This window comes from Theropithecus gelada, chromosome 2 (genome assembly GCF_003255815.1).
Source record: "Theropithecus gelada isolate Dixy chromosome 2, Tgel_1.0, whole genome shotgun sequence".
Taxonomy (NCBI): domain Eukaryota; kingdom Metazoa; phylum Chordata; class Mammalia; order Primates; family Cercopithecidae; genus Theropithecus; species Theropithecus gelada.
Window position 1 is genome coordinate 33,443,674 of NC_037669.1, and position 27,064 is coordinate 33,470,737.

The 27,064-nt window shown below is 36.7% G+C and overlaps 1 protein-coding gene across 2 annotated transcripts in view; it reads right to left on the reverse strand.

Moving 5' to 3' along the window:
- Positions 1-27,064, reverse strand: part of SPICE1 (spindle and centriole associated protein 1) — a 70,546-nt gene that overhangs the window by 29,446 nt on the left and 14,036 nt on the right. For both annotated transcript variants that reach the window (XM_025377870.1, XM_025377871.1), the window contains exons 4-10: positions 25,790-25,933; positions 20,808-20,901; positions 19,966-20,072; positions 15,949-16,067; positions 2,925-3,064; positions 2,591-2,728; positions 1,968-2,233 (exon numbers count right to left, since the gene is read on the reverse strand). In XM_025377870.1, coding sequence (XP_025233655.1) covers positions 1,968-2,233; positions 2,591-2,728; positions 2,925-3,064; positions 15,949-16,067; positions 19,966-20,072; positions 20,808-20,901; positions 25,790-25,933 — 1,008 coding nt within the window. The remainder of the gene's footprint in view (positions 1-1,967; positions 2,234-2,590; positions 2,729-2,924; positions 3,065-15,948; positions 16,068-19,965; positions 20,073-20,807; positions 20,902-25,789; positions 25,934-27,064) is intronic.

Genomic DNA, 27,064 nt, shown 5'->3' on the forward strand with positions numbered 1-27,064 from the left:
GCTGTATCTCTGAATTTCATAACGTGACTATATCGCCAATTCAAAAATTAAACTTGTTAAAATATAATTTAAAATAAATGACAACTTTAAATGGTTTAACTTTGTAAAGCAAATGATTAACTTAAAAGTACATGCTTCTGGCCAGTCGCGGTGGCTCGCGCCTGTAATCCCAGCACCTTGGTAGGCCAAGGCAGGCAGATCACGAGGTCAAGAGATCGAGACCATCCTGGCCAACATGGTGAAACCCCGTCTCTACTAAAAATACAAAAATTAACTGGGCATAGTGGCGTACGCCTGTAGTCCCAGATACTCAGGAGGCTGAGGCAGGAGAATCTCTTGAACCTGGGAGGCAGAGGTTGCAGCAAGCCAAGATCGTGCCACTGCACTCCAGCCTGGCAACAGAGCAACACTCTATCTCAAAAAAAAAAAAAAAAAAAAAAGTACATGCTTCTAAGCCTGCAATACTTTCCAAGAGCCAAAAGTATACTGCTGAAGATTCCTGAGTTAAGGGTGAAAGAATGTTAAGGTTTTAATAGGTCTGACAATACAACGAATCTTTAATTAAAAAGTTAATTTTAGGGTCAAGTGTGGAGGCTCACGCCTGTAATACCAACACCTTGGGAGGCCAAGATAGGCAGATTGCTTTCAGCTCAGGAGTTTGAGACCAGTCTGGGCAACATAGTGACACTCTGTCTCTACAAAAAAATACAAAAATTGGCTAGGTGTGGTGGCATGCACCTGTGGTCCCAGCTACTTGGGAGACTGAGGCTGGAAAACCACTTAAACCCGGGAGGTGGAGGTTGCAGTGAGCCGAGATCATGCCACTACTGCACTCCAGCCTGGGCAACAGAGTGAGACCCTGTCTCAAAAAAAAAAAAAAACAAAAAAAAAAACAGCAATTCAATTTTAGGAAGACAGCTATAGAGAAACTGAAACATCTGTATTAAGTTGGAAAATCTATCTTATTAAATAATAAAGTTTTCTTAAACATTTTTGTCATATTTGTATAACAGGCTTAAGTACATAACAGTTTAAATAGATTTTCAAAGATGAAACACATAGCTAACTCTAATTCTGTGACATTCTGTGGATGATTACTTGAAATCAAATTAAACAAACAATTCTTCGTTGTTGTTTTTTTTTTTGAGACAGAGTCTCGCTCTGCTGCCCAGGCTGGAGTACAGTGGCGTGATCTCGGCTCACAGAAACCTCTGCCCCCCAGGTGATAGTAATTCTCCTGCCTCAGCCTCCCCAGAAGCTGGGATTACAGGCACCCGCCACCATGCCCGGCTAATTTTTATATTTTTAGTACAGACAGGGTTTCACCATGTTGAGGCCAGGCTGGTCTTAAACTCCTGACCGCAGGCAACCCACCCACCTCGGCCTCCCAAAGGGCTGGGATTATAGGCATGAGCCACCGTGCCCAGCCAAACAAATAATTCTTGCTTATTTTATAAATTATTTTTACAACAATAAAACATCTCCCACTTAGACACTGAAGCTGTACATGAGTTTCCAGACATAAAGGGAACATGAAGAATTCTCCCACATATCAAGTCTACCACTTACAGGCAATGCCACTCTCCAAACTGAACGTGGGAGTAGGAAGCAGAGAATAGCAATAGAATGCAGACACAGTTAACAGTTCTATTTAATCTACAACTGTCAAACAGTAATATTTAATATTAGCACAAGATATAATTATATTAATGGCAGATTTACCCTACTAATTATAATTTGCTAAAGCTCTTATTAAAATTAAAATCACTTATCTGAGCATGTATCAACTAATGACAGAAAAGATTTAAGGGATAAGCCTTTACTGCAGATAATCTAAAATTGAGGTATTTTAAACAAAGCTATTCAAATTTGACTGTACTTTATTTGGAGGTTGCAATAAATGGAGAGGAAAAAAAACTCATGCATTTCTGTCTGAAGAGAAGACTCTAATAACCTAATGTTCTTACCTCTTTAAGGTACCGAACCAGGCGACAGAGGGAGCTCACCAATGACAAAGTGAAGCCTGTAAGACCCTGACTGCTCTGCAGTCCCTTGACCTCGCGACCTGTCCACCGCTCATATTCTTCCATTTCATGTTCCACTTCATGTATCATGTGTTTGAGGACATCCAGGTTGGAATTAGTCCTATTTGGTAAGTCTGCAGAAGTTGTGCTACCTGATAACATGTTTTTCTTCGGCTTGGAAAGAGCATGCAAATTCGGTTTTCTTTTCACTGATAATGAGAGAAGTCATTCTATTTTAAGACCAGGAAAAATTATGACCAGAAAACTACTAGAAAAACTTTTGACTATTGTTCACAATTTATAAAAGGCTTTCATAGATGATATCACTATTTCTCTCATAAAAATTAAACAGTTTAAACCAGATTTACACTAGCTATAATGAATGCACTAGAACCACCGTTCCAGAGTTACATGTGGTAGGAGACATTTCTTAGCTACCACTCAACAAACTCTTAGTTGGAACCATGTGGATGAGATCAAGGGGAAAAAACGCTGACTAAGAGATTAAGACAGCTGTATCAAGTTACATGTTTAATAATTCATCTTTGTAAATTAAGGGACTGAACCTTTATTTAACAGCTGTTTTTGCTTCCTTGAGTTCAGCACGTGTCCCACAACATAGCTTGAGTCTAGAGTCTCAGTAGATTCTTCAGGCTGAAGCCTGGTTTGGAGTCTCTTGACAGCATTGGTAGCATTCAGAGCAGCTAAAAGGAAGAACATTTCCAGAAGTATCTCAAGTGAACAAACTTCTTAAGAAAGTATTTCAATTGACAGATCCATCAGTATTTTAGTCAATTAGGCTAAGGCAGTCAAAACTCTAACATTCCTTTACAAATCACTGCATTCAAGAATGAACCTAATAAAGCAGGCAACTAGAAATAATGCAAAAGGGAAACAAACCTCTTTGTTCCCCTGATGAAAGAGCAGGTGATGGTGTTCCTGGAGGGGTTACTTGTGACTGGGTTGCTATTTTCTGCTGAATATCAGTCCACAACTTACTAATTAACTCAGAATTCTCTTCCGTCAGTTGCTGGAGAAACCTATAAATTACAGAACAATAAGCTACATTAGAATTATAATATAAATTAACATAATCTAAATATAAATTAAATGACAGCAGGCATTTAATTTATATTATCTATATTATAAATTAATTTAATTGTAATTTATATTTATATAATTATAAATTTAATTTTATATATAAATATGCATATAGATTTAATTATAACTTAATTATCTTATAATTTAATTATATAATCAATTATAGTTATATAATATAGTTATATAACTAATTATATATCATTATATAAATGTTATATAATTATATAATTTAATTTATAATTTAATTATATAAATTGATTATATAATTTAATTATATTTTATTATATAAATTAAATTATATTTATATTATTTAAATTATATTATTTAATTTATATGTATATTATACTAATTTATATAAAAATAGGTGCCATCATTTAAACTGTCCAAATACATGTTTGATTTGAAGGAGCTTTTAGTAATTCATAGTCAAAGAAAAAACACTATTCACTTTAACTGATAAGACAGGTAGATAGCAAAAATGCCTATCACCTTAGTGTTAGAAAGAATCATTCCACCGGCCTCCCAGTTTCCTACCTACCTCAGTCCCTAACATAGGCATGTTTGCCCTTTCTGCAGTTTTGTGGTATGGCTCCATCCTCCTCTCTCTTTCTCTAGAGTAAAGTAATTAAGCATATATGGCTCAGCTCCTTTTGGTTTCTCTGTCCTACAAAGGAGCCTGTCCACAGAGCAGCCAGTCTCTGCCCATCAATGAAGTAAACTGACCACAGCATACTCTGTCCCTGTGTGTCAGGGAGAGGCTAGACAGAGTGAGAAGAGGCGCTGCAGTTTAGGGGTTAGTAATTACAAGCACATTGGTTACAGAGCTAAGCATTATGCTATAAACATTTTTATCACTGATAAGGTTGATATTTTAAGTTTCAACTGTCTGATTCACTTGTTTATTTCTCAGAATGCTGAAGGTACCACCTATCTTCTTTTGGAGGCTTAGTATAAAAGCAAGAACAAAGAGATAAATGGGGGGAAAAGCTTTAAGCAAAAGGAACGAGGACTTGATGTTTTGAGAAGTTTTCAGCCTGTCCAAATTGCAAGAGATTAGTAAAGTCGCTGTTAGGAAAGCATACTCTGGAGAGAAGGGCAAGAGTGTGGCTGAATAACCTCTTGCTAGTTCTGACTAAAGCAGGTGATTCATGGGTCCTCCCAATGATCTCAGAAGAAGCTAACAATAAAGATGGGATTATCCAGGAAAGATCTGTCTATGGAATAGAAGACCATGACATACACAAGAACAAGACCTTTTGAGAATGTTATACCAACAGAAATACTGCTAGCTTGAATTGAAAGACACAAAGGCAGGATGAAATGAAGGAAGGGTGCTAGACTCCAAAAAGTCTACAGACTACCTTTCTCAGCCTCTGGTAACTATCATTCTACTCTCTAGCTTCGTAAGTTCAATAGTTTTAATTTTTAGCTCCCACAAGTAAGTAAGAACATGTGGCCATAGCTGCAGATCCACAGGCACAGAGGCCAAAGCCAGAGCCACAGGTACAGGGCAGAGCCATGGATCCAGAAGGGTAAAGATTCAAGTCACAGATCATTAGTCCTAATAGTATTTGCCCTGCTGAATTTCAAAGTTGCTTGGAACTGCTGATATCTTTCTTCCTTGATTTTCCCTCGTAAAATGGAAATGTCTATAACTTTCATCCTATGTCTGTCCCATCATGGTATTTTGAAAGCAGACCACTTGTTTTCTAGTTTCATAGGACCACAAATGGAGAATTTTGCACCAGGATGGATTCTATCCAGTCCTCCCATAACTGATTTAGATGATGAGATTTGGGACTTTTGAGCTAATGATATTTAGATGAGATTTTGAACTTGAAATGAAGCTGAAAATTGAAGGATATTGGCATGGATCTTTGGGGACCACTGGAAGGACCATGGTAGGCTAAACAATAATGCCTGAAGATATTCCATGTCCGAAATCTTGGAACCTGTCACTATTACCTTATATGGCAAAAACGGGGTGGGCGAAGCCTCTTCAGTTACAATTTAGAATCTTGAGATGGGGAGATTATCTTGGGTAGACCCTAAATGCAATCACGTATATTCGGTTTTTTTTTAATTTTTTCTTATTTCATGTATATTCTTATAAGAGACAGAGGAAGATCTTTGACACCCACACAGAGGAGATAATGTGAAGACAGAGGCAGAGATTGGGGTGCTGCAGCCACAATTTCAGAAGCTGGAAGAAGCAAGGAGCAAATTCTCTTCCAGAGCAGCTTCTCCTCTGGAGGGAGTGTGGCCTTACTGATATCTTGACGTTGGCCTAGTGAAACTGATTTTGGATTTATGGCCCCCAGAACTGGAAAGAAATCAATTTCTGTTGTTTTAAGCCACCAAACTTGTGGGATATTTAATATACTTAATTGTAGCTATAAGACAAAAACAAAAATGGGATACACATGGAAGCATAGTATGTAAATACTTCATGTTCTGTCGAAGCAAAATATACAACTAAAAATGGGGAGAAGGATAGAGAGAAAATAATGGAAAGAATAGGAACATAGAAAAACTCACTTATTGTACAGGCAATAGGTAGAAATTAAAACAAAAAAAAATTTTAACTGACATACCTGACAATGGTATGTAAAAAAAGAAAACAAGATTAAAGGCTCTATAAAAGGTATATATACAAAGGTAACCACCAGACCAAAATTACAAACTTCCTAAATACCAAAAGAAATTTTTTAAAAGAACAGAGAAGAAACATCACATAGAAAATGTAATTGTAGTACAATAAACAGTACTATAAAATAATGTGATGAAGTTAACATCAAACATACCAGTAAGTGTTATAAGCTTACTTCAATTAAAAGAAGAATATTTTCAAATTGTCTAACAAGTCAAGACTGAAGTCTACATTGTATACAAGAGACATACTTAATACAAAATAATTCCAGAAGGCTAAATACATTAAAGATCTAAAATACAGAAAGCTAAATGTAAAAAGCCAAGATAAGCCAGGAAATTGGAAACAAGAAAAAAGTAGAAGTTTCATTCCTGATATTAGACGAAGTAGAAATGAAGTCAAAACGTATTAAATGTGACAAAGCATACTTTATAATGCTAAAAGTTAAAAATCACAATGAAGATATAACACTTATGTTCCAAAACACATGTACCAAAAAACACAATAATCACTTTTATAAGAAAGGAAGTATTTAACACCGAACAATTAAATATACTTAAACATAAAATGCAAAGAGAAATAGAAACATACTAGTAGTAGGAGACTTTAATACACCATTCTCAGAAGAAAATAGTGGCAAAAATAAGTAAGGATACAAAAGTATTAAACAACATAAGCAATGAGGTAGATCTATGGATATACCTTTAGAACTTTATACCTTGTTAGAGTATATACCTTCTTCTCAGGCACATACATGGAACATTTGTAAAAATTTGATCATATATTAGGTCACAAAGAAAACATCATTAAGTTCCACTGGTGGAAATATTACAAATCACACTCTGAATGTAATGTAATAAAATTAGAAAAACAAAGAGACTCTGGAAATTTTTTTTAAATCTTCTATTAGACAATTCTTAAGTAAACATGAAAATATAAACTGAAATTACCTCATTCCTAAAGTAACAAAACACTACATACCAGAATGTATGGTACACATTTATAGTAGTGATCAGAGTAGAATTCAGAGCCCTAAACATGTTTATCAATTAAAAATAAAAGAATGAAAATTAATGTATTAAATTCTCAACTAGGGTTACTAGAAAAACAAAGTAAACCAAAAAAATGCATAAGGAAGGAAATAAAGATAAAAGCAAAAATTGATGAGGAAGAAATCAGAAAACTAGACCTCTAACTAATAAGTTAAAAATGTTAGTTCTTTGAAAAATTCATTACATAGGCAAACCACTAAATAACCTAATTTTAAGAAAGAGAACAAACCAAAATAAATGATTGAGGAGAACAAGTAAGCACTGAAACAAATTTTTTTTAGAAGTATAGAGATTATTGGTACATCTCTATAGAAATACACTGATTAACCTACATGAAATGGAAAATTTCCTAAGAAAATATAACTTATAAAAATTGGCTTGAGAAGAAATAGAAGCTTAAATAAACAAGCAAAGTTATTATGGCACTTCACCACAAAAAAAAAAAAAAAAAAAAAAAAGCACCATGCACATGCACAAATAGTTTCAAAGCAGGAAAGCTATCAGCCTCAAAAAACAGATAGTCTCAGTACTATATAAATTATTCCAGGACTTAAAAAATTAGAAAAATCTTCCAGATGGTTCTTATGAAATCAAGTATCGCATTGTTATCTCAATCTGATAAAGGTTGCAGACACAAAAAAACTACAGAGAATATCATTTATGAATTTTAACACAAGAATACTAAATAAAATATTAACAAACAACCTCCAATACTCCATTAATGAAAATAACACATTATGGCCACATAGAATTTATTGCAGAAATGCAAGGACAGTGCAATATTAGGAAACTCATAACATAATGCACCATATTAAGAGACATAAGCAGACAACTCATATGATTATACATACTGAAAGTCTGATAAAATTAACTTATTACTGATTAAAATAAAACAATCAAGAAAACAAGAATTGATTGGTATTTCCTTAGCACTGTTTTAAAAAAAAAAAATGTATCTGAGTATGGTGGTTGCACGCCTGTAGTCCCGCTACTAGAGGCTGAAGTAGGCTGAGGTGAGAGACTGAGGTGAAAGGATCACCTGAGCTGTGATCATGCCACTGCACTATGGCCAGGGTGACAGAGTGGGACCCTGTCTCAAAAAAGACTAAAAATAACAATGATTTTAAAAATTTAAAGAAAGAAAGAAAAAAGACCTCAGTACTAAAGCCAGTACCTTACTTAAAAGGAAACAATAAAAGCATTTTCTTTTTTTTTTTTTTTTTTTTTGAGACTGAGTCTGGCTCTGTCGCCCAGGCTGGAGTGCAGTGGCTGGATCTCAGCTCACTGCAAGCTCCGCCTCCCGGGTTTACGCCATTCTCCTGCCTCAGCCTCCGGAGTAGCTGGGACCACAGGCGCCCACCACCTCGCCCGGCTAGTTTTTTGTATTTTTTAGTAGAGACGGGGTTTCACCGTGTTAGCCAGGATGGTCTCGATCTCCTGACCTCGTGATCCGCCCGTCTCAGCCTCCCAAAGTGCTGGGATTACAGGCTTGAGCCACCGCGCCCGGCTAACAATAAAAGCATTTTCATACAATCAGAAACAAGGCAAGGATCCCCACTATCTCCATTATTATAGAACACTGTCCTATAACTAATAAAATATACAAAAGAAACCAATTAGAGGTGAAAGACTTAGAAAACAAGGAAAACAATGTCTATTTGCAGATGAGATGACAGTCAACCTAGAAACCCCTAGAAAATCAGTGCTAAAACTAATTCAACCAAGATTCAATAAAGTAGCAGAATATCAAGGCAACACACGGATATCAGTAGCTTTCATAAAAACAAAGAATAACTAGTTTGGAGGTATAATGGAAGACAAAATTCCACTTAAAAGAAGAACAAAAGCCCCAAAATACTTAGGAATAAACTCAATAAGAAATAAGCAAAATCTATATGAGAGAAATGTTAAGACACGGGTGAAAAACAGAAAAGTAGACTTTTTTTTCCTAGTTGTTTATTATTATCATCATTATTATTATTATTATTATTATTATTATACTTTAAGTTCTGGGCTATATGTGCAGAACGTGCAGTTTTGTTACATAGGTATACACATCCCATAGTGGTTTGCTGCACCCATCAACCTGTCATGTACATTAGGTATTTATTTCTCCTAACGCTATCCCTCCCCTAGCCTCCAACCCTCCAACAGGCCCTGGTGTGTGATGTTCCCCTCCCTGTGTCCACGTGTTCTCATTGTTCAACTCCCACTTATGAGTGAGAACACGCAGTGTTTGGTTTTCTGTTCTTATGTTAGTTTGCTGAGAATGATGGTTTCCAGCTTCATCCATGTCCCTGCAAAGGACATGAACTCATCTTTTTTATGGCTGCCATGGTATGTATGTGCCACATTTTCTTTATCCAGTCTATCATTGATGGACATATGGGTTGGTTCCAAGTCTTTGCTATTGTGAATAGTGATGCATTAAACATATGTGTGCATGTTTCTGTATAGCAGAATGATTTATAATCCTTTGGGTATATACCCAGTAATGGGATTGCTGGGTCAAATGGTATTTCTGGTTCTAGATCCTTGAGGAATTGCCACACTGTCTTCCACAATGGTTGAACTAATTTACACTCCCACCAACAGTGTAAAAGCATTCCTATTTCTCCACATCCTCTCTAGCATCTGTTATTTCCTGACTTTTTAATGATTGCCATTCTAACTGGCATGAAATGGTATCTCATTGTGGTTTTGATTTGCATTTCTCTGATGACCAGTGATGATGAGCTTTTTTTCATGTTTGTTGGTCACATAAATGTCTTCTTTTGAGAAGTGTCTGTTCATATCCTCCACCCATTTTTTGATGGGGTTGTTTTTTTCTTGTAAATATGTTCAAGTTCCTTGTAAATTCTGGATATTAGACCTTTGTCAGATGGGTAGATTGCAAAAATTTTCTCCCTCTCTGTAGGTTGCCTGTTCACTCTGATGATAGTTTCTTTTGCTGTGCAGAAGCTCTTTAGTTTAATCAGACACCCTTTGTCAATGTTGGCTTTTGTTGCCATTGCTTTTGGTGTTTTAGACATGACGCCTGTGCGCATGCCTATGTCCTGAATGGTATTGCCTAGGTTTTCTTCTAGGGTTTTTAGGGTTTTAGGTCTTACGTTTGACTCTTTAATTCATCTTGAGTTAATTTTTGTATAAGATGGAAGGAAGAGGTCCAGTTTCAGTTTTCTGCATATGGCTGGCCAGTTTTCCCAACACCATTTATTAAATAGGGAATCCTTTCCCTACTGCTTGTTTGTCTCGGGTTGGTCAAAGGTCAGATGGTTGTAGATGTGTGGTGTATTTCTGAGGCCTCTGTTCTGCTCCATTGGTCTATATATGTGTTTTGGTACCAGTACCATGTTGTTTTGGTTACTGTAGCCTTGTAGTATAGTTTGAAGTCAGGTAGCATGATACCTCCAGCTTTGTTCTTTTTGCTTAGGATTGTCTTGGCTATGCGGGCTCTTTTTTGGCTCCATATGAAGTTTAAAGTAGTTTTTTCCTAATTCTGTGAAGAAAGTCAATGGTAGCTTGATGGGGATAGCATTAAATCTATAAATTACTTTGGGCAGTATGGCGATTTTCATGATATTGATTATTCCTATCCATGGGCATGGAATGTTTTTCCATTTGTTTGTTTCCTCTCGTATTTCCTTGAGTAGTGGTTTGTAGTTCTCCTTGAAGAGGTCCTTCTTATCCCTTGTACGTTGTATTCCTAGGTATTTTATTCTCTTGGTAGCAATTGTGAATGGGAGTCCACTCATGATTTGGCTGTTTGTTATTGGTGTATAGGAATGCTTGTGATTTTTGCACATTGATTTTGTATCCTGAGACTTTGCTAAAGTGGCTTATCAGCTTGAAGATTTTGGGCTGAGACGATAGGGTTTTCTAAATATACAATCATGTCATCTGCAAACAGAGACAATTTGACTTCCTCTTTTCCTATTTAAATGCCCTTTATTTCTTTCTCTTGCCTGACTGTCCTGGCCAGAACTTCCAATACTACATTGAATAGGAGTGGTGAGAGAGGGCATCCTTGCCTTTTGCCTTGCCCATCCAGTATTCTATTGGCTGTGGGTTTGTCACAAATAGCTCCTATTATTTTGAGATATGTTCCACTGATACCTAGTTTATTGAGAGTTTTTAGCATGAAGAGGTTTTGAATTTTGTCAAAGGCCTTTTCTGCATCTATTGAGATAATCATGTGGTTTTTGTCTTTGGTTCTGTTTACATGCTGGATTACATTTATTGATTTGCATATGTTGAACCAGCCTTGCATCCCAGGGATGAAGCCTACTTGATTGTGGTGGATAAGCTTTTTGATGTGCTGCTGGATTCCATTTGCCAGTATTTTTTTGAGACTTTTTGCATTGATGTTCATCAGGGATATTGGCCTGAAACTTTCTTTTTTTGTTGTGTCTCTGCCATGCTTTGGTATCAGGATGATGCTGGCCTCATAAAATGAGTTAGGGAGGATTCTCTCTTTTTCTATTGTTTGGAATAGTTTCAGAAGGAGTGGTACCAGCTTCTCTTTGTACCTCTGTAGAATTCGGCTGTGAATCCACCTGGTCCTGGACTTTTTTTGGGTGGTAGGCTATTAATTACTGCCTCAATTTCAGAACTTGTTATTGGTCTATTCAGGGATTCAACTTCTTCCTGGTTTAGACTTGGGAGGGTGTATGTGTCCAGGAATTTATCCATTTCTTCTAGATTTTCTAGTTTATTTGCATAGAGTTGTTTAGAGTATTCTATGATGGTAATTTGTATTTCTGTGGGATCAGTGGTGACATCCCCTTTATCATTTTTTGTTGTATATATTTGATTCTTCTCTCTTTTCTTCTTTATTAGTCTGGCTACCGGTCTATTTTGTTGATCTTTTCAAATAACCAGCTGCTGGATTCATTGATTTTTTTGAAGGGCTTTTCGTGTCTCTATCTCCTTCAGTTCTGCTCTGATCTTAGTTATTTCTCGTCTTCTGCTAACTTTTGAATTGGTTTGCTCTTGCTTCTCTAGTTCTTTTAATTGTGATGTTAGGGTGTCGATTTTCGATCTTTCCTGCTTTCTCTTGTGGGCATTTAGTGCTATAAATTTCCCTCTACACACTGCTTTAAATGTGTCCCAGAGATTCTAGTATGATGTGTCTTTGTTCTCACTGATTTCAAAGAACATCTTTAGTTCTGCCTTCATTTAGTTATGTACCCAGTAGTCATTCGGGAGCAGGTTGTTCAGTTTCCATGTAGTTGTGCAGTTTTGAGTGAGTTTCTTAATCCTGATTTCTAATTTGATTGCACTGTGGTCTGAGAGACTGTTTGTTATGATTTCCGTTTTTGCATTTGCTGAGGAGTGTTTTACTTCCAATTATGTGGTCAATTTCAGAATAAATGCAATGAAGTAAGAGAACAATGTATATTCTGTTGATTTGGGGTGGAGAGTTCTGTAGATGTCTATTAAGTCTGCTTGGTCCAGAGTTGAGTTAAAGTCCTGAATATCCTTGTTAATTTTCTGTCTCATTGATCTGTCTAATATTGACCATGAGGTGTTAAAGTCTTCCCTATCCAAGGGAAGCCATGAGGGACTGAGCCTAAGGAACCTTGCACTCTGGCCCACATACTGCACTTTTCCCGTGGTCTTCCAAGAGATTCCCTCCAATGCCCACCCCAGCAGGGTCCTGGGTTTCAAGCACAAAACTGGGGGGCCATTTGGGCAGACACCGAACTAGCTGCAGGAGTGTTTTGTTTTGTTTTGTTTTGTTTCCATACCCCAGTGGTGCCTAGAATGCCAGCGAGACAGAACTATTCACTCCCCTGGAAAGGGGGCTGAAGCCAGGGACACAAGTGGTCTGGCTCAGCGGATCCCACCCCCATGGAGCCCAGCAAACTAAGATCCACTGGCTTGAAATTCTCACTGCCAGCACAGCAGCAATCTGAGATCGACTTGGGACGCTCGAGCTTGGTGGGGGAAGGGGAGTCCACCATTGCTGAGGCTTGAGTAGGTGGTTTTACACTCACAGTGTAAACAAAGCCACCAGGAAGTTCAAACTGGGTGAAGCCCACTGCAGCTCAGCAAGGCAGCTGTGGCCAGACTGCCAGATTTCTCCTCAATGGGCAGGACATGTCTGAAAAAAAGGCAGCAGCCCCAGTCAAGGACTTATAAATAAAACCCCCATCTCCCTGGGACAGAGCACCTGGGGGAAGGGACAGCTGTGGGCACAGCTTCATCAGACTTAAATGTCTATGCCTGATGGCTCTGAAGAAAGCAGCGGACCTTTTAACAAACGGAAAAATACACTATATTCTTGGATAGCAAAATTCAATGTCATAAAGATGCCAGTTCTCTCTAGTTAATTTAATAAAACATGGAATACTATGCAGCCATAAAAAGGAATGAAATCATGTCTTTTGCAGGGACATGGATGGAGCTGGATGCCATTATCCTCAGCAAACTAATGCAGGAACAGAAAGACAAAAACACCGCATGTCCCGCTTTTAAGTGGGAGCCGAACAACGCAGTCTCTAATAAAAATACAAAGTTAGCCAGGCCTGGTGGCGCATGCCTGTAATCCAGTTACTTGAGAGGCTGAGGCAGGAGAATCACTTGAACCTGGGATGCAGAGGTTGCAGTGGGTCAAGATGGTGACACCGCACTCCAGCCTGGGCAACAGAATGAGACTCCATCTCAAAAAATGAAAAATAAAATAAAATACTGAAAATAACCTAAATTACCATATATATGAGAATGGTCAAATAAACTACGGTACATTCACACAATTTAGTACTATGCGCAACTGTTTCATTTTATTATAAAAATGAAGAAAAAATATCTCTGTAAACTTATAAACAGCTATCGGGAGATTTCCAGGATATATTATTAAGTGGTAAAAGTAAATATAGATGGATATGTTAATTACCCCAACCTGATCACTATACATTATATGTATAAAAACATCTATGTACCCCATGAATATGCAAATTTATTGTCAATTAAAATAAAATAAAAGCAAATATAGTATGTTACCTTTTATATAAGAAAGAAAATAAGGAGATATATATATATATATCTGCTTACATTTATAAAAAGAAACACAGAAAGAATAAATTTAAAAACTAAGGAAACTGATTACCTACAAGGGTAAGTGTAGACGGGAACTAGTTAGAAGGGATAGGGGATGGTGACACTACCCTAAAAACAGCTTTTTGTATAATTTTGTCAAAAAGAGAGGTAAAAACCTAAAATTGAATACAAATAGAAACAAATGAACCTAATTATATTTCAAATGAATACAATAACCTTTTAGAAATCTGCAAACAATCTTCAACTCTACTTAGCAGGTTTATTTTTGCATTAGTATGGGCGCAGCAATTCCAAAACTACTTTCTATGTATTGCAGGATTGAATATGAATAAATCTACTTGTGTAATGTTTGGAGACATGCTGCTCAGTGTTAAAGAAGAGTGATACAAATGTGGAATAAGAAAGGACCAAGATAAAACCAATAGTGTTAAATTGGACTTGGAAGTATCACTGTAAATTCATGATTTATAGCTAAATAGACAGAAAACTAGATACTAATATAGATATGTTCATATATATATGACTATAGGTATATATATGTATGTGTGCATATATATGTATCTGTTGGTCTAAAAACAATAACTGCCAAGTGCAATAAACACATCTAATACTTAGAGCTTGGTTTCTAAACACACTTCTTTAATAAAATGAGTTAAGGATTCTTGAAGAAATGGTTGATTCCGGAGAAGAGAAAGTATAATAAGAGCTATGCTGTGCCAGAAATTAAATGTTAAAGAAGATACGTTAAAAGGACACCGGAATTATTTGAAGAAGCTCCCAAGTATGTGACAAATAAACATCAAAATAAATAAAAGAAAAAACAGTATAATCCATTGAAGGAATATGGCAGACATCACTGTAACCAAACAATGAAAGTTAACAGCACCAATAATTAAACCAAGGTATCACCGCCTCTTGATATTCCGTACTGAGGACTTAGCATCACTTTAGGGGTATTCCTGCTCAAAATGCATAAGTAAGCTGAGTCTAATAATGAAGAAATTATAAGACAAAGTCAAGTTAGAGGGAATTCTGTAAAATAACTGCCCTGTACTTCTTCAAAACTATAAAAATGTCATAAAAGGCAAAGAAACACTAAGATTAGATTTTAGAAGATTCCAGGTTTTTTTTTAAATGAAAAGACATGAAAACTAAATATAATAAGTGATTACGATTAGTTCTTTAATCATCCAAAAAAACAAAATAAATATTATTGGGACAACTGGAGAAATCGAAATAAGGTCTATGGATTAGATAATAGTGTCAAATCAATGTAATTTCCTGGTTGTGATCATTGTTATCTGAATGAATGCTCTTTTTCTTGGGAACCACGCACTGAAGTATTTAGGGATAAAGGAACATGAAGCATGCAACTTACTTCCAAATAGTTCTTTAAAAATGTGTGTTAGTCAACTGCAAAAATATGGAACCAACCTAAGTGCCCAACGACCAATGAGTGGATAAAGAAAATGTGGTATAGACACACCATGGAATACTACTCAGCCACACACACACACACACACACACACACACACAAATAATAATAATAATGTATTTTGCAACAGTTTGGATGGAGCTGGAGACCATTATTCTAAGAGAAGTAACTGAGGAATGGAAAACCAAATACCACATGTTCTTACTTGCTAAGGAGCTAAGCTATGGGTATGCAAAGGCATACAGAGTGATATAACAGACTTTGGAGACTCAGAAGGCGGAGGGCGGGAGGTAGGTGGGGGATAAAAAACTACATATTGGGTACAATGTATATTACTCAGGTGATGAGGGGTGCACATGTACATGCATGTATGTGTGTGCATACTCAGAAAAGGAGATAAAATGATAAAAGAAATGTGGAAAATGTTAATAATTGATGAATCTGAGTAAAGAGTATATAAGAGCTTTTTATATTATCCCTGCAAATTATTTTGAAATATCAAAATAAACAACTTTTTAAATAAAAACAAACTTCCATTTAATAAAAAAATGATGCAATAGACAAACATTGAAACAGCCATGGAAAAAAGCTACGAGTTGTAGTGTTTATGCCATATACACATACCTGTCTGTATTTGTGTTAGACTGAGAGTTTAGAGAGTTATCCAACTCATTCTCATTCTCACTTTCTCCTGACTGGCTATTAATAGTTCCTTCTTCTTCACCATCTACATCATTAAGAGCCTGTCTCAACACAACAATAAAAATAGCACAAGTTGATTAGATATATATTCAGACTTTCTTTTTTTTTTTTTCTGTCATAACAGAAGAGAGGTCCCTCCTCCTAAGCCTTCCACATGTTGTAGAACACAAATCCTCTCACATCCTTCCACTCCTATCAATTATCCTATCCCTCGAACATTTTCAACATCTCTCTCTGTAGTGGCTTCAGTTCACCAGCATTTAAATGTGAGCAAGCCTCTCCCATCTTAACCTCACCCTATACTTACCTTAAGCTATATATGTCTTCTTTCTTCTACCACCAAACTTTTTGAAAGAGTTGTTCCACCCTCCTCACTCACCACCTATGCCCTGCAACTTTGCTTCTGCCCTATTGCTCCACTCAAACTGCTCTCTACAAGGTCAACCTCAACACACTCATTCCTAAATCAAACGGATATTTCTGCCTTTGCCTTCCCTTACTTTTCTGACCACTCATTTCTTTCCTTTAAAATTCACTTGGCCAGGTGTGGTGGCTCATGCCTAAAACTCTAGCACTTCGGGAGGCCAAGGCGGGTGGACTGCTTGAGCCCGAATGTTGAAGACCAGCCTGAATAACATGGCAGAAACCATAACTCTACAAAAAAATTTTAAAATTAGCCAAGTGAGGTAGCCCACACCTGTAGTTTCAGCTATTCAGGAGGCTGAGGAGGGAGAATAACCTGAGCCCAGGAAGGTCAAGGCTGCAGTGAGTTGTGATCGTGCCACTGCATTCCAACCTGGACAACACAGCGAGACCTTGTCTCCAAAAAAAAAAAAAAAAAAAAATCTACTTGATACACATTTCTTTTAACTCCCATAATACCATATTTTCTTAGATTTTCCCCTACTCTTCTGGCCCTTCCTTCCCAATCTCCTTTACTGATCTTATTTTTCTACCCTTTCCTTATATCTGATGTGACTCAAGTCACATCACACCTACTAGGTAAGCACTCAATAAATTTTAGCTATTATTATCCAGTCTTACCTTGTTTGGTACAAACGGTATTCACAGAAGTGCAATACAGTTAAGTAAGAGCAAATCTAGCAACCACAACTAGCATTTGTTGATATTTAAACTTTTAAAATATTTACCACAAGGCCTATATCAACCTTTTCTCCCCTCATCTGATCCACTTTCTGAATGTTTTTATCTAATTCCAAAGCTATAATTACAAATGAAATGCTATTAATTTCCAAACCTCTATCTTCACACCCAGATCTGTCCTAAGCCCTAGACATTCATATTCAACTGCCTATAAGACATCCCTATTCTGGCCAGGCACAGTGGCTCATTCCTGTAATCCCAGCATTTTAAGAGGCCAAGGCAGGAGAATCACACGAGCCCAAGTTTGAGACCAGCTTGGGCAACAGAGCCCAGGAGCTTGGGCAACATGGAAAAACCCCGTCTATACCAAAAATACAAATATTAGGCAGGTGTGGTGGCGTGCACCTGTGGTCTCAGCTATTCAAGAGGCTGAGGCAGGAGGATTGCTTGAGCCCAGGAGGTAGAGGCTGCAGTGAGTCATGACTGTGCCACTGCATTCCAGCCTGGGTGACACAGCAAGAACCTGTCTCAAAAAAGAAAAAAAAAAAAGATATCCCTACTCCATAGGTCCAAGCTGAACAGCTTTCTAACCCCTCCTACCATTCTTCCAGAAATTCTGTTCCTGCCAATATTACCTAAGACCATGAAGAGCGTCACCATCTACTCAAATGCTCAAGCCAGCAAATGAGGAGTTATCCTTCTTTCTCACCTGTCCTGTCCTATCAGCCACCCAATTCTGCCAACTCTACCTCATTTTAACCACACTCAAGTCTATCCCTATTCTCCTTTATTTCCTTCCTTATTCAGGCTGGTCTTCAACATTCGGGCTCAAGTGGTCCACCTGCCTTGGCCTCCCAAATGCTAGGGCTTTGGATCAGGCCCTCACCACTTCTCACTAAGATGCCCACCTAAGTCTTCTAACCAGACCCTCTCTCCAGTCTTGTCCCTCCCCAATCCACCTTCCACACTATACTGGATCTCATCATGACTCCACTCTTTAAAATCCTTCAGTGGCTCTACTTTTACTTTCCAGTCCTTAGTCCTTCAGGACCTAGGTCCTATTTGTCTCTCTAACCTCAACTCCTGCTACTTCCCTAATCCAATGACAGAGACATGCCTTAATCATCTATGTATCTTAGCATCTAGTGCATGATCTGAAATATTACATGATGAATAAGTGAGTAGGTTTAGTCTCACTAATTCCTATATGGATGAAGAAACTAGGACCCAGAGAACTTAAGTAATTCAGTTATAATTTCATTTTTTCTTGGTGACTCAAGATTATCTACAGCAACACCAATTTCCCTTCTGATGTATAGTGGTCCTCTGCTTATCTATCCAGGTGTCCTCTCTCTCCTCCCTCACCGCCATTTTTCTCTGCTACCTCTGCTTTGAGAGGCTCACATCACTGTTTTTCATCTGCTATCAGCTGTAAATTGATAAAGAACTTAAATCAGGTAGGTAAATTAGTTGTATCAGTAACATTAATTTGAAATTCTACTGCTGTATTAACGGTAATAGGCTCAGGTGTGAGAATGGACTCTTCAACAGAATAAAATGTGACTGCTTTATTCCATGTTGCTGGGATACATCGTGTACTTGTTTCCAGGCTCCAATTAACTGAAAAAGTGCTTAAAGTGTGACTGAAATAAATAGGGCACACTTCACTATATGATTTATTTAAATCAAAGTAAAATCTTCAGTTGAACATACTACAGCAATAAGACATTCTAGGGTGATTAAATTTCCAACTATCTGAAAGCTAACTTCTCATTAAGTGCCAAAACATAAATGGTTTTTGCCTGGAAATATGGCAAAAGGTTTTGGGCTATTTAAAATATGTGTAACATTTTACTTAATTGCCTTTGGAAGTATGAAACAATATAATTAACATATCTTTTATGATTCTGGACCTTGCAACTCCCTAGGAATATCCCTCTGATGATTCTTTTCTTTTTTCACAGAAACTATAACTTAAGAAATTTCATTAAATAAATACTGAGTCCTAGTCATGCATAAGTTGTTTTATTTTAGTATTAAATTATTCATGGGCTTTTAAAAAAGTTTACTATCTCAAAATTCTAAACATTTTCATTAATTAAGAATTCCCATTAGGTTAGAACACAGCTAACTAATGTTTTACTAGTGTAATACAATTCTCCCATATAACTAGTTGATAAATTGCAAGTTTCTTGGGAAGCTGTTTCTTAAATATCCTAATACATTAAGAGAGACTAACATTTATGAAGTACTATGTTCCTGGTATTACACCAGGAACTTTACATAACCTATCTCACCTGATCCATGCAACAACGATATCAGGTATATTCTAGTCCCATTTAACAAAAAACAAAGAAGCAAAACACGTTCTGAGCCCACCCAGATATTTTAAGAAATCAGCTCAAGATCAAACAGCTAGTAAGTAGATCCACCTGACTCCAAGTGGAAAGACTCCCCGCTGTTTCCACAATGATTGATGGTGGCAGTCTTGTGGAGCCACGTGGCCTAGATTTGAATCCCATCTCTGATGCAAACTATGTGATCTTGGCCAAGTCACTTAAATTTTCTCAGCTTCAGTTTCTTCATCTGCCAAATGGGGATAACAACAGTATATACACCTACTAGGTAAGCACTCAATAAATGTTAGCTATTATTATCCAGTCTTGTTTGGTACAAACATTACTCACAGAAAGTGCAATACACTTAAGTAACAGCAAATCTAGCAACCACAACTAGCACTTGTTGATATTTAAACTTTTAAAATATTTACAAGGCCTATATCAACTTAAACTTCCTTTCAGCATGAGTGTTATGGCTGTGAGTAGAACACATTACCTGAGGTTCTATGACAGACTCATTAAAGACAGATTGGGTGACAGGGTCTTGATTTACCACAATGGGACCCTGAGAGGAATCAGGAGCCACTGTTATATTTGGAAACCCTGTAAAAGGAAAAGAAGTTGTGATGATTTGTTTCATTTAATTAAATTGACTTCACAAGCTATATACTGCCATTGGTTTGCATCATCATATGAAAATCTTAAACAGCAGCTCACATTAATGTAGTGCTTACTATATGCCAGGCACTGTTCTAAACATACTTACATATATTAACTCATTTTACTCTCATAAAACCCTGTAAGTACTATTACTATTTTACAGATCAGTAAACTGAAACTCACAGACATTAAGTAACTAGCCCAGAGTAACACTAATAAATTGGCAAGCCGGAATTCCAACCTTACACAAAAAATTAATGATGTTTCTAGAAGATTAAGATAAACAATGAACTACACACACATTAAAATAAATAATGCATATATCCGACAAGAGGCAAAGTTCCTTTTATAGAGACTGAAGGTGCTTTAGGTCTCAAATTAAGCTTTACTCAAGTCACATTTTAAAATTACAAAATCCTATACTTTACACCACAAGATATTTTAGTAGATTAAAACAATTTACTTTTCCTTAGCTGAATTATTTGTAACACAGCTAGTTAATATTCTTAGTGGAAAGGAAACAGATTATAATGACTCTAACCCTAACAACCCTTGTAAATCCACCCTATAATACTTGTAATACAAATAATATGATGCCTAAGAAAGGATTTTAAATTCTTCCAAATAGTTGTGGGCTATAGTTAATAAAAAAGAGAAGCTTTTATTTGAATTGAATACCTGTGCGCCTACGAGGAAACAGCTCTTTTGCTGCAGCTATTAGATGATCAGATTTCTCCAATACATCTTGCATCTGGTATTGATCAGAAAGAATCTAGACACGTGTTAATGACAAGTATTATTATTCAGATAAACATGTATTTTTCAAATAAAAATAATTTTTCAAATCACAAAGGAAAAGACTATAAAAAGGCCAGGAGCATGGAATAACCATAGGCTACCTTCCTAAAATCCTTCAGCAGTAATATCCTTAAGTACCACTAGATGGGGCTATGACAATAATTACTGGCTTTCAAATACTTGACTGCAATCAAAGAAATACTCACAATTGTGACCCACGACATTTACACACATGCAAATATATATATATTTACACATATATACATATATACTTGTGTGTGTATACAAAATAAAAGTTTTAATTAACCTTGCTCCATGAGAACCACTGATATTTTCTTGTAAATTTCTATTCTATTTTTTAAATGTTGGCAGCAACTCACTAACTTCACAATTCATTAACAAATTATAATCCATAGTTTGAAAAACACAGATTAAAGATATGAATCTTTGAGCCATAAACTTAGAGGTGTTTCAACCACTAGAGTGAATTCAGAGTCCACTAATGTAACCCACTAATGTGTCATGACCTACAACTTTAAAGACATGACATAAGATATGAGTTTTAGGATTAAACAAAAAATGTGAGGCTTCTGTGTTTAAAAACAAATCAGTTTTTTACCCTGGAGAGGTAGGAACACAAAAAGTAACATTTACAGTAGTGCCTCTGATTATGCACTTTCAACTTAGAAACTTTCATAATTATAAGCAAGGCCACAGGCTAGAGTAAAAGCCAGATAATTCTCTCGGCACCACCACCAGATGGCATTCTTAAGTTAAAAGTACTTGGAAACAGCTCAGCTTCCAACACTGACTCAAGTTGATAAAATACCTGGTAACAAATGCTCTTACCAGAATTTCTCTATACTACGGAATCAAGTATATACATAATGTGACCTCAGTTATTGTTTTAGGACACAGAAAGAAAAATAGCAAGAGTCACATTCTTCATTTTTCCCCTTCTTCCCCCACTATAGCCAAGCAGGTTGGCTGGCTTAGTAAGAAGAAAGCCCTGAATTTATTCCTTCCACAAACATTAAGCTTTGGAATGGTATCAAGTCAAGAGCACATTAGAACCAGAAGACTCAGAGTCTAGTCCCATCAACAACCCTTCCCCAGCCCTACGGGGTGGTAGATGGATATGGAAACACTGAACACCTATATACCACTCTAGAGATGTTTGAGAATTTTGCTATAACTTAAATCATATTATCCCACAAACCAAATTTCTACTCCTGCTTAGCCATCTTGCAAGTACAAGCAATTACAAACTTAGGAAATAATGTGAATGAATGAGTATAATCTTTCACTATACTAGAAAAATTACACAAAGCTTATTTCCTAATAACAATTTTAAGAGTTTACTTTTTAAAAAGCATTGATCTATCAAAACAAAGAGATGGAATTGACACATGAAGATTATAAATAATCTTATTAACCATATTGAGACCTGATACTGATTATAACGAGGTCTCATGTAAAAGCCATTATCTGTCACCTTCTGCTAGTGCAAGCTTGTCCAACCTGTGGCTCAGGACAGCTTTGAATGTGGCCTAACACAAATTTGTAAACTTCCTTAAAACATTATGAGATTTTTTTTCACAACTTTTCTTTTTTTTAGCTCATCAGCTCTCATTAGTGTTAATGTATTTTATGTGTGGCCCAAGACAACTCTTCTTCTTCCAATGAAGCCAAAAGATTGGACACTCCTGCTTAGTCCCTGCCCTTGGGAAAAATGGTGTGAGTGGTCAGAGATCACTGTACTGGCTTTTACTTCTTCTTTCTAGATTTATAACTCCTCTCATAAAGCCCATCCTCTTGATAGGTAAACTGATTTTCACAAGCCTAACTGCATATATTACTCCTCAAATAGTTTGCAGAGCACAAACTTAAACCTGTAAGTGGTGGTACACATGTTGGATTTTCAAAGGGTCCCAGTCCTTGCAAAAAAAAAGTCATTATCAGAAACTCGTCATCTTAGCCCTTTTGTACCATGGTAATAGACACCAGGTAGAATTGGGGAATTACAAAGAGACTTTAGGAGTTATTACATTTTGGGGATTCATAAGATTATTTTGAAAGCCTCCCTCTCCATGAGTGAGAGGGAACCCTAATTTGCTTGATTCCCATGGCATGGGTACATCTTACAGCAAATGAAATCTGAGATGATGCTGGCCAAAGATCTTTCTCTTAATTTATGTTAATCTAGGAGTCCAGCTTTAGATGGATGGGTCCTGTTAGCTTTAATACATAGTGATGAAGCTTATGTGAATATGTGTAAGGAGGCTTCTTCCTTTGGTCCACTGCATCCCTTAAACGGAGACATTGCAAATTTACCAACATTGAAATAAAAGATGCACATATCCATTGACTAAGCAATTCTACTTTTAAGAATTTATCCTACAAATATATGTGTACCCAAAAACATTTTCAAAGATATTTATTACATTATTGATAGTAGCAAGGTAGAAAACAATCTGTGGGTAACTGACAGTACTACTTAAGTATCCAGCCATGTTCTTTTGGTTTCTCCTTTAACAGCAGAACTCCTGCATTTTAGCCAATTAGACAGCTAGATTTCCCAACCATCTTTGTAGGTGGGAATGGCCATGTGATGACTTTCTGGCCAACAGGATATATGCCAGAACTTCTGGGTGACATGTAATAGGAGTAGCATGCACCGTTCTTCCTGTTTCCTGCTGGCTGGCATATAGCTGAAGGAAGCTGCTATGGCCATTCTGTATTCAGAGACAGAAGTTGTGTAATAAAGGACTGCAGAGTTCCCTACCAGCTACCACTTTCCTCTCAACTGTTTCATGAAACAGAAATAAATTTGTTTGTTTAAAACAAAACATATAGGACAGTCTTTTTTTATTTCCAGAAGCTTAAACTGTACTCTAATACACAACCTAAGTGTTCACCAATAAAGCACAGGATAAATAAATTGTGGTACATCTATATGCTACTGGCCATCAAAAAGAAAACGTAGATGTCTAAGCACTGACAGGAAATTATCTCCAAGGTACGCTGGTAGACAGAAAACACCTGAATCCCAGTAAGAGCGGAGGTGCTCGACCCCTGCAGCACATTAAAATTACATAGGAACTGTCTAAAAAACACCTACATGGGGCCACATCTTAAGTCAACTAAATCTGAATCTCTGGGTATACAGTCCAGATATAGTTATATATATATAGAGAGAGAGAGAGATTTTTTTCTTTTTTTTGAGACAGACTCTCACTCTGATGCCCAAGCTAGAGTGCAGTGGCACGATCTCGGCTCACTGCAACCTAGATTCAAGCAATTCTCCTGCCTCAGCCTCCTGAGTAGCTGGGACTACAGGCACTTGCCCCTGCACCCGACTAATTTTTAGGAGCTTTTTTTTTTTTTTTTTTTTTGGTTTTGTTGTTGTTGTTGTTGTTGTTGAGACAGCCTGGACAATCTCAGCTCATTGCAACCTCCGCCTCCCAGGTTCAAGCAATTCTCCCACCTCAGCCTCCCAAGTAGCTGGGATTACAGGAACCCGCCATCATGCCCAGCTAATTTTTGTATTTTTGTAAAGATGGGGTTTCACCACGTTGGCCAGGCTGGTCTTGAACACCTGACCTTGGGTGATCCGCCCGCCTTGGCCTCCCAAAATGCTGGGATTACAGGCATGAGCTGCCACACCCAGCTATTACATAATTTTTTAATGGGGCTTCTTGACTCTGACTGATTCTAATGTGCAGTGAGAGTTGAGAACCACTACACTAGTGCCTGAAGCAGCAGATCTACAAAAAGAAGGCAAAGAAACATCACTCACTGTCTCTCACCACCCTTCTGTAAACACCTACTTCTACCACATCTATAACTTGTATGAGAAATTCAGGACATGAGCAGGAACCACTAGAGAAAGGAAAAAAAGCCCAGAGTCTGATGCAATTCAAGCAGGCTGCCTTTTTTCGTGGTGAGATCTGTTTTTAGGCCTTTCACTGAGAATTACCACGTAACATTTAAATGTATGTGACTTGTCCAAGATCACTAAAAGATAATAATCTGTACAGAAGCATTCTCTCAGTCAAGCCACTGTTCTTTTCTCAAGCTCATGTAAACATTTATTTGGAAGATATTATTCTTTCTGATGATGTCTAAGACTGTGACTTTCTTTCAATAAGAAGCCTAACAAATTCCTCAAAGACCATGTATGATTCAAAGTTGCCATGAAAGGTCAGACAGCTAAGTGCTGTACATAAGCTTCAATCTGAACAAGGAGCAACACTAAAGACAAAGCACATTCCTTTACAATGACTTCAACTCAAATTTAAAAAGGTTATTTGCTGTAGTTTCCTCTTATTTCCCATATTGTTTATCCCTACATATCTGATTACTTATCCAAACACCCCACGTCTGGCAAAAGGTTAAGCCAAAGACAAGTTGCTTACTACTCAGTTGGACAAGCATACAACATTATTATTTTTTTTCAAAGTAATCTAACAGCACTGCTGTTAAGCTGAGAAAAATAATTACAGCAGCTTACATATAAAAAGAGGAATAAGCAAAGATTTTGCTATTCATTTTATAAGTATTATATCAGTGAAATCTCATAGCAATACAAGCAAATAATAATTTGAAATACGACAAAATTCAAGCTGAAAAGTTAAATAATTTACTTAGGGTCACATAGCTGGTAAGTTGTAGAACAGGAATTCAAACCACCAAACCAGACTCCAATCATCACTCTGTTGCTTTTTTTGAAGTCCACATGTAGATTATTGAATAAGAACGCAGTGATTACTAGAGTCTCTCCAAAGTGAATCAAATTGAAGGAAAAAGAACCCTATTTATCTCCTTCTTCTCTTTCTAACTCTAATGCAGTTTAGCATTACCTCCTTCATGATAGACAATCTTCTTTTCTCAAGATTTAAAGTTTCAGGTTTCTGCTTCCTCCATTTTCTCTTCAAAGCTTTTTCTTGGAGTTCCCAGTGTACTAATGCTCTATTCTTTGATTTGTGTATTTCATGACGGCGTACCTATATAGAAGAGAAAAGTACATAAAGGAATCTTTCAGACACAAAGTTGCCTATTCAGATGGTGAAACCACCTCCTCTAGTTCATCACTTTTTAAACTTTTCCTGGTCCGATATATACATATTTATATACATTCATAGCCAAAATTTTAAGTCCCCTAAATTTTCAAAAATGATCTTAAAGAAGAATATAGAGCTGGTAAACCTACCTAAAAGATATACAGAAAGAAATAATAATTTCTACTACTTCTCTGCAAGACTATCCAGCAAACTAGTGTTTTTCAAACCACAGGTTGGGACTCACTTAATGGATGATAAAATCAATTCATGGGTCAAAACCAGCATTTTTTTAAATATACACATACACACATATACACACACTAACTGAGCACAACATAAAAGGTACAAAATCCACTAAGTCATCTTTGGCAAAGACACACTCATTTCATGATCATCACATCACTACCAAGAACTAATAATGCAGTGTGTAGCCCTTCAATGGCCTCATGTGGAAGTGGGTCACTGAAAACATAGATGTCAGGGAAGCAGAGTTCCTGAAGTACAAGAAGAGATACGCGCCACAGGTCTCAAGTGTCAGAGGGGAGGGTTCACTAAGGTGGCTAAAAAATAAAATCAGATATTTGGTTTTATAAGTACTCTAGTATTCAGAAGTATGAACATGAACATATATGATAAAGTGCACTGCTGAGTTTTCGCCATGTAAATAAGAAATCAATCCATTAAAGAGATAATAACAAATATTACACAAAGATTCTGACTCACAAAAAACAAACGAAGATTTTTTTTTAGACAATTGAGGAGATGTGAATAGGGGCTAGGTATTAGATGATACCAAATAATTATATTTACTTTTGTTGGATGTAATAATGGCACTGTGGTTATGTTGAAAAAAAAAAAGGCTTATTTTTTAAAGATGCAAACTGAATATGTAAGCACAAAATGATGCGTTCTCTGGAATTTGCTTTAAAATATTTCAGTGAAAAAAGAAAAAGGTACAATAAATGAAGCAACTATGGCAAATTTTTTTTTTTTTTTTTTTTTTTTTTTTTTTTTTTTTTTTTTTAAGGGGTTCTCCTCCTTCTCACCCGGGGGGGGGGCGGGGGGGGGCCCCCG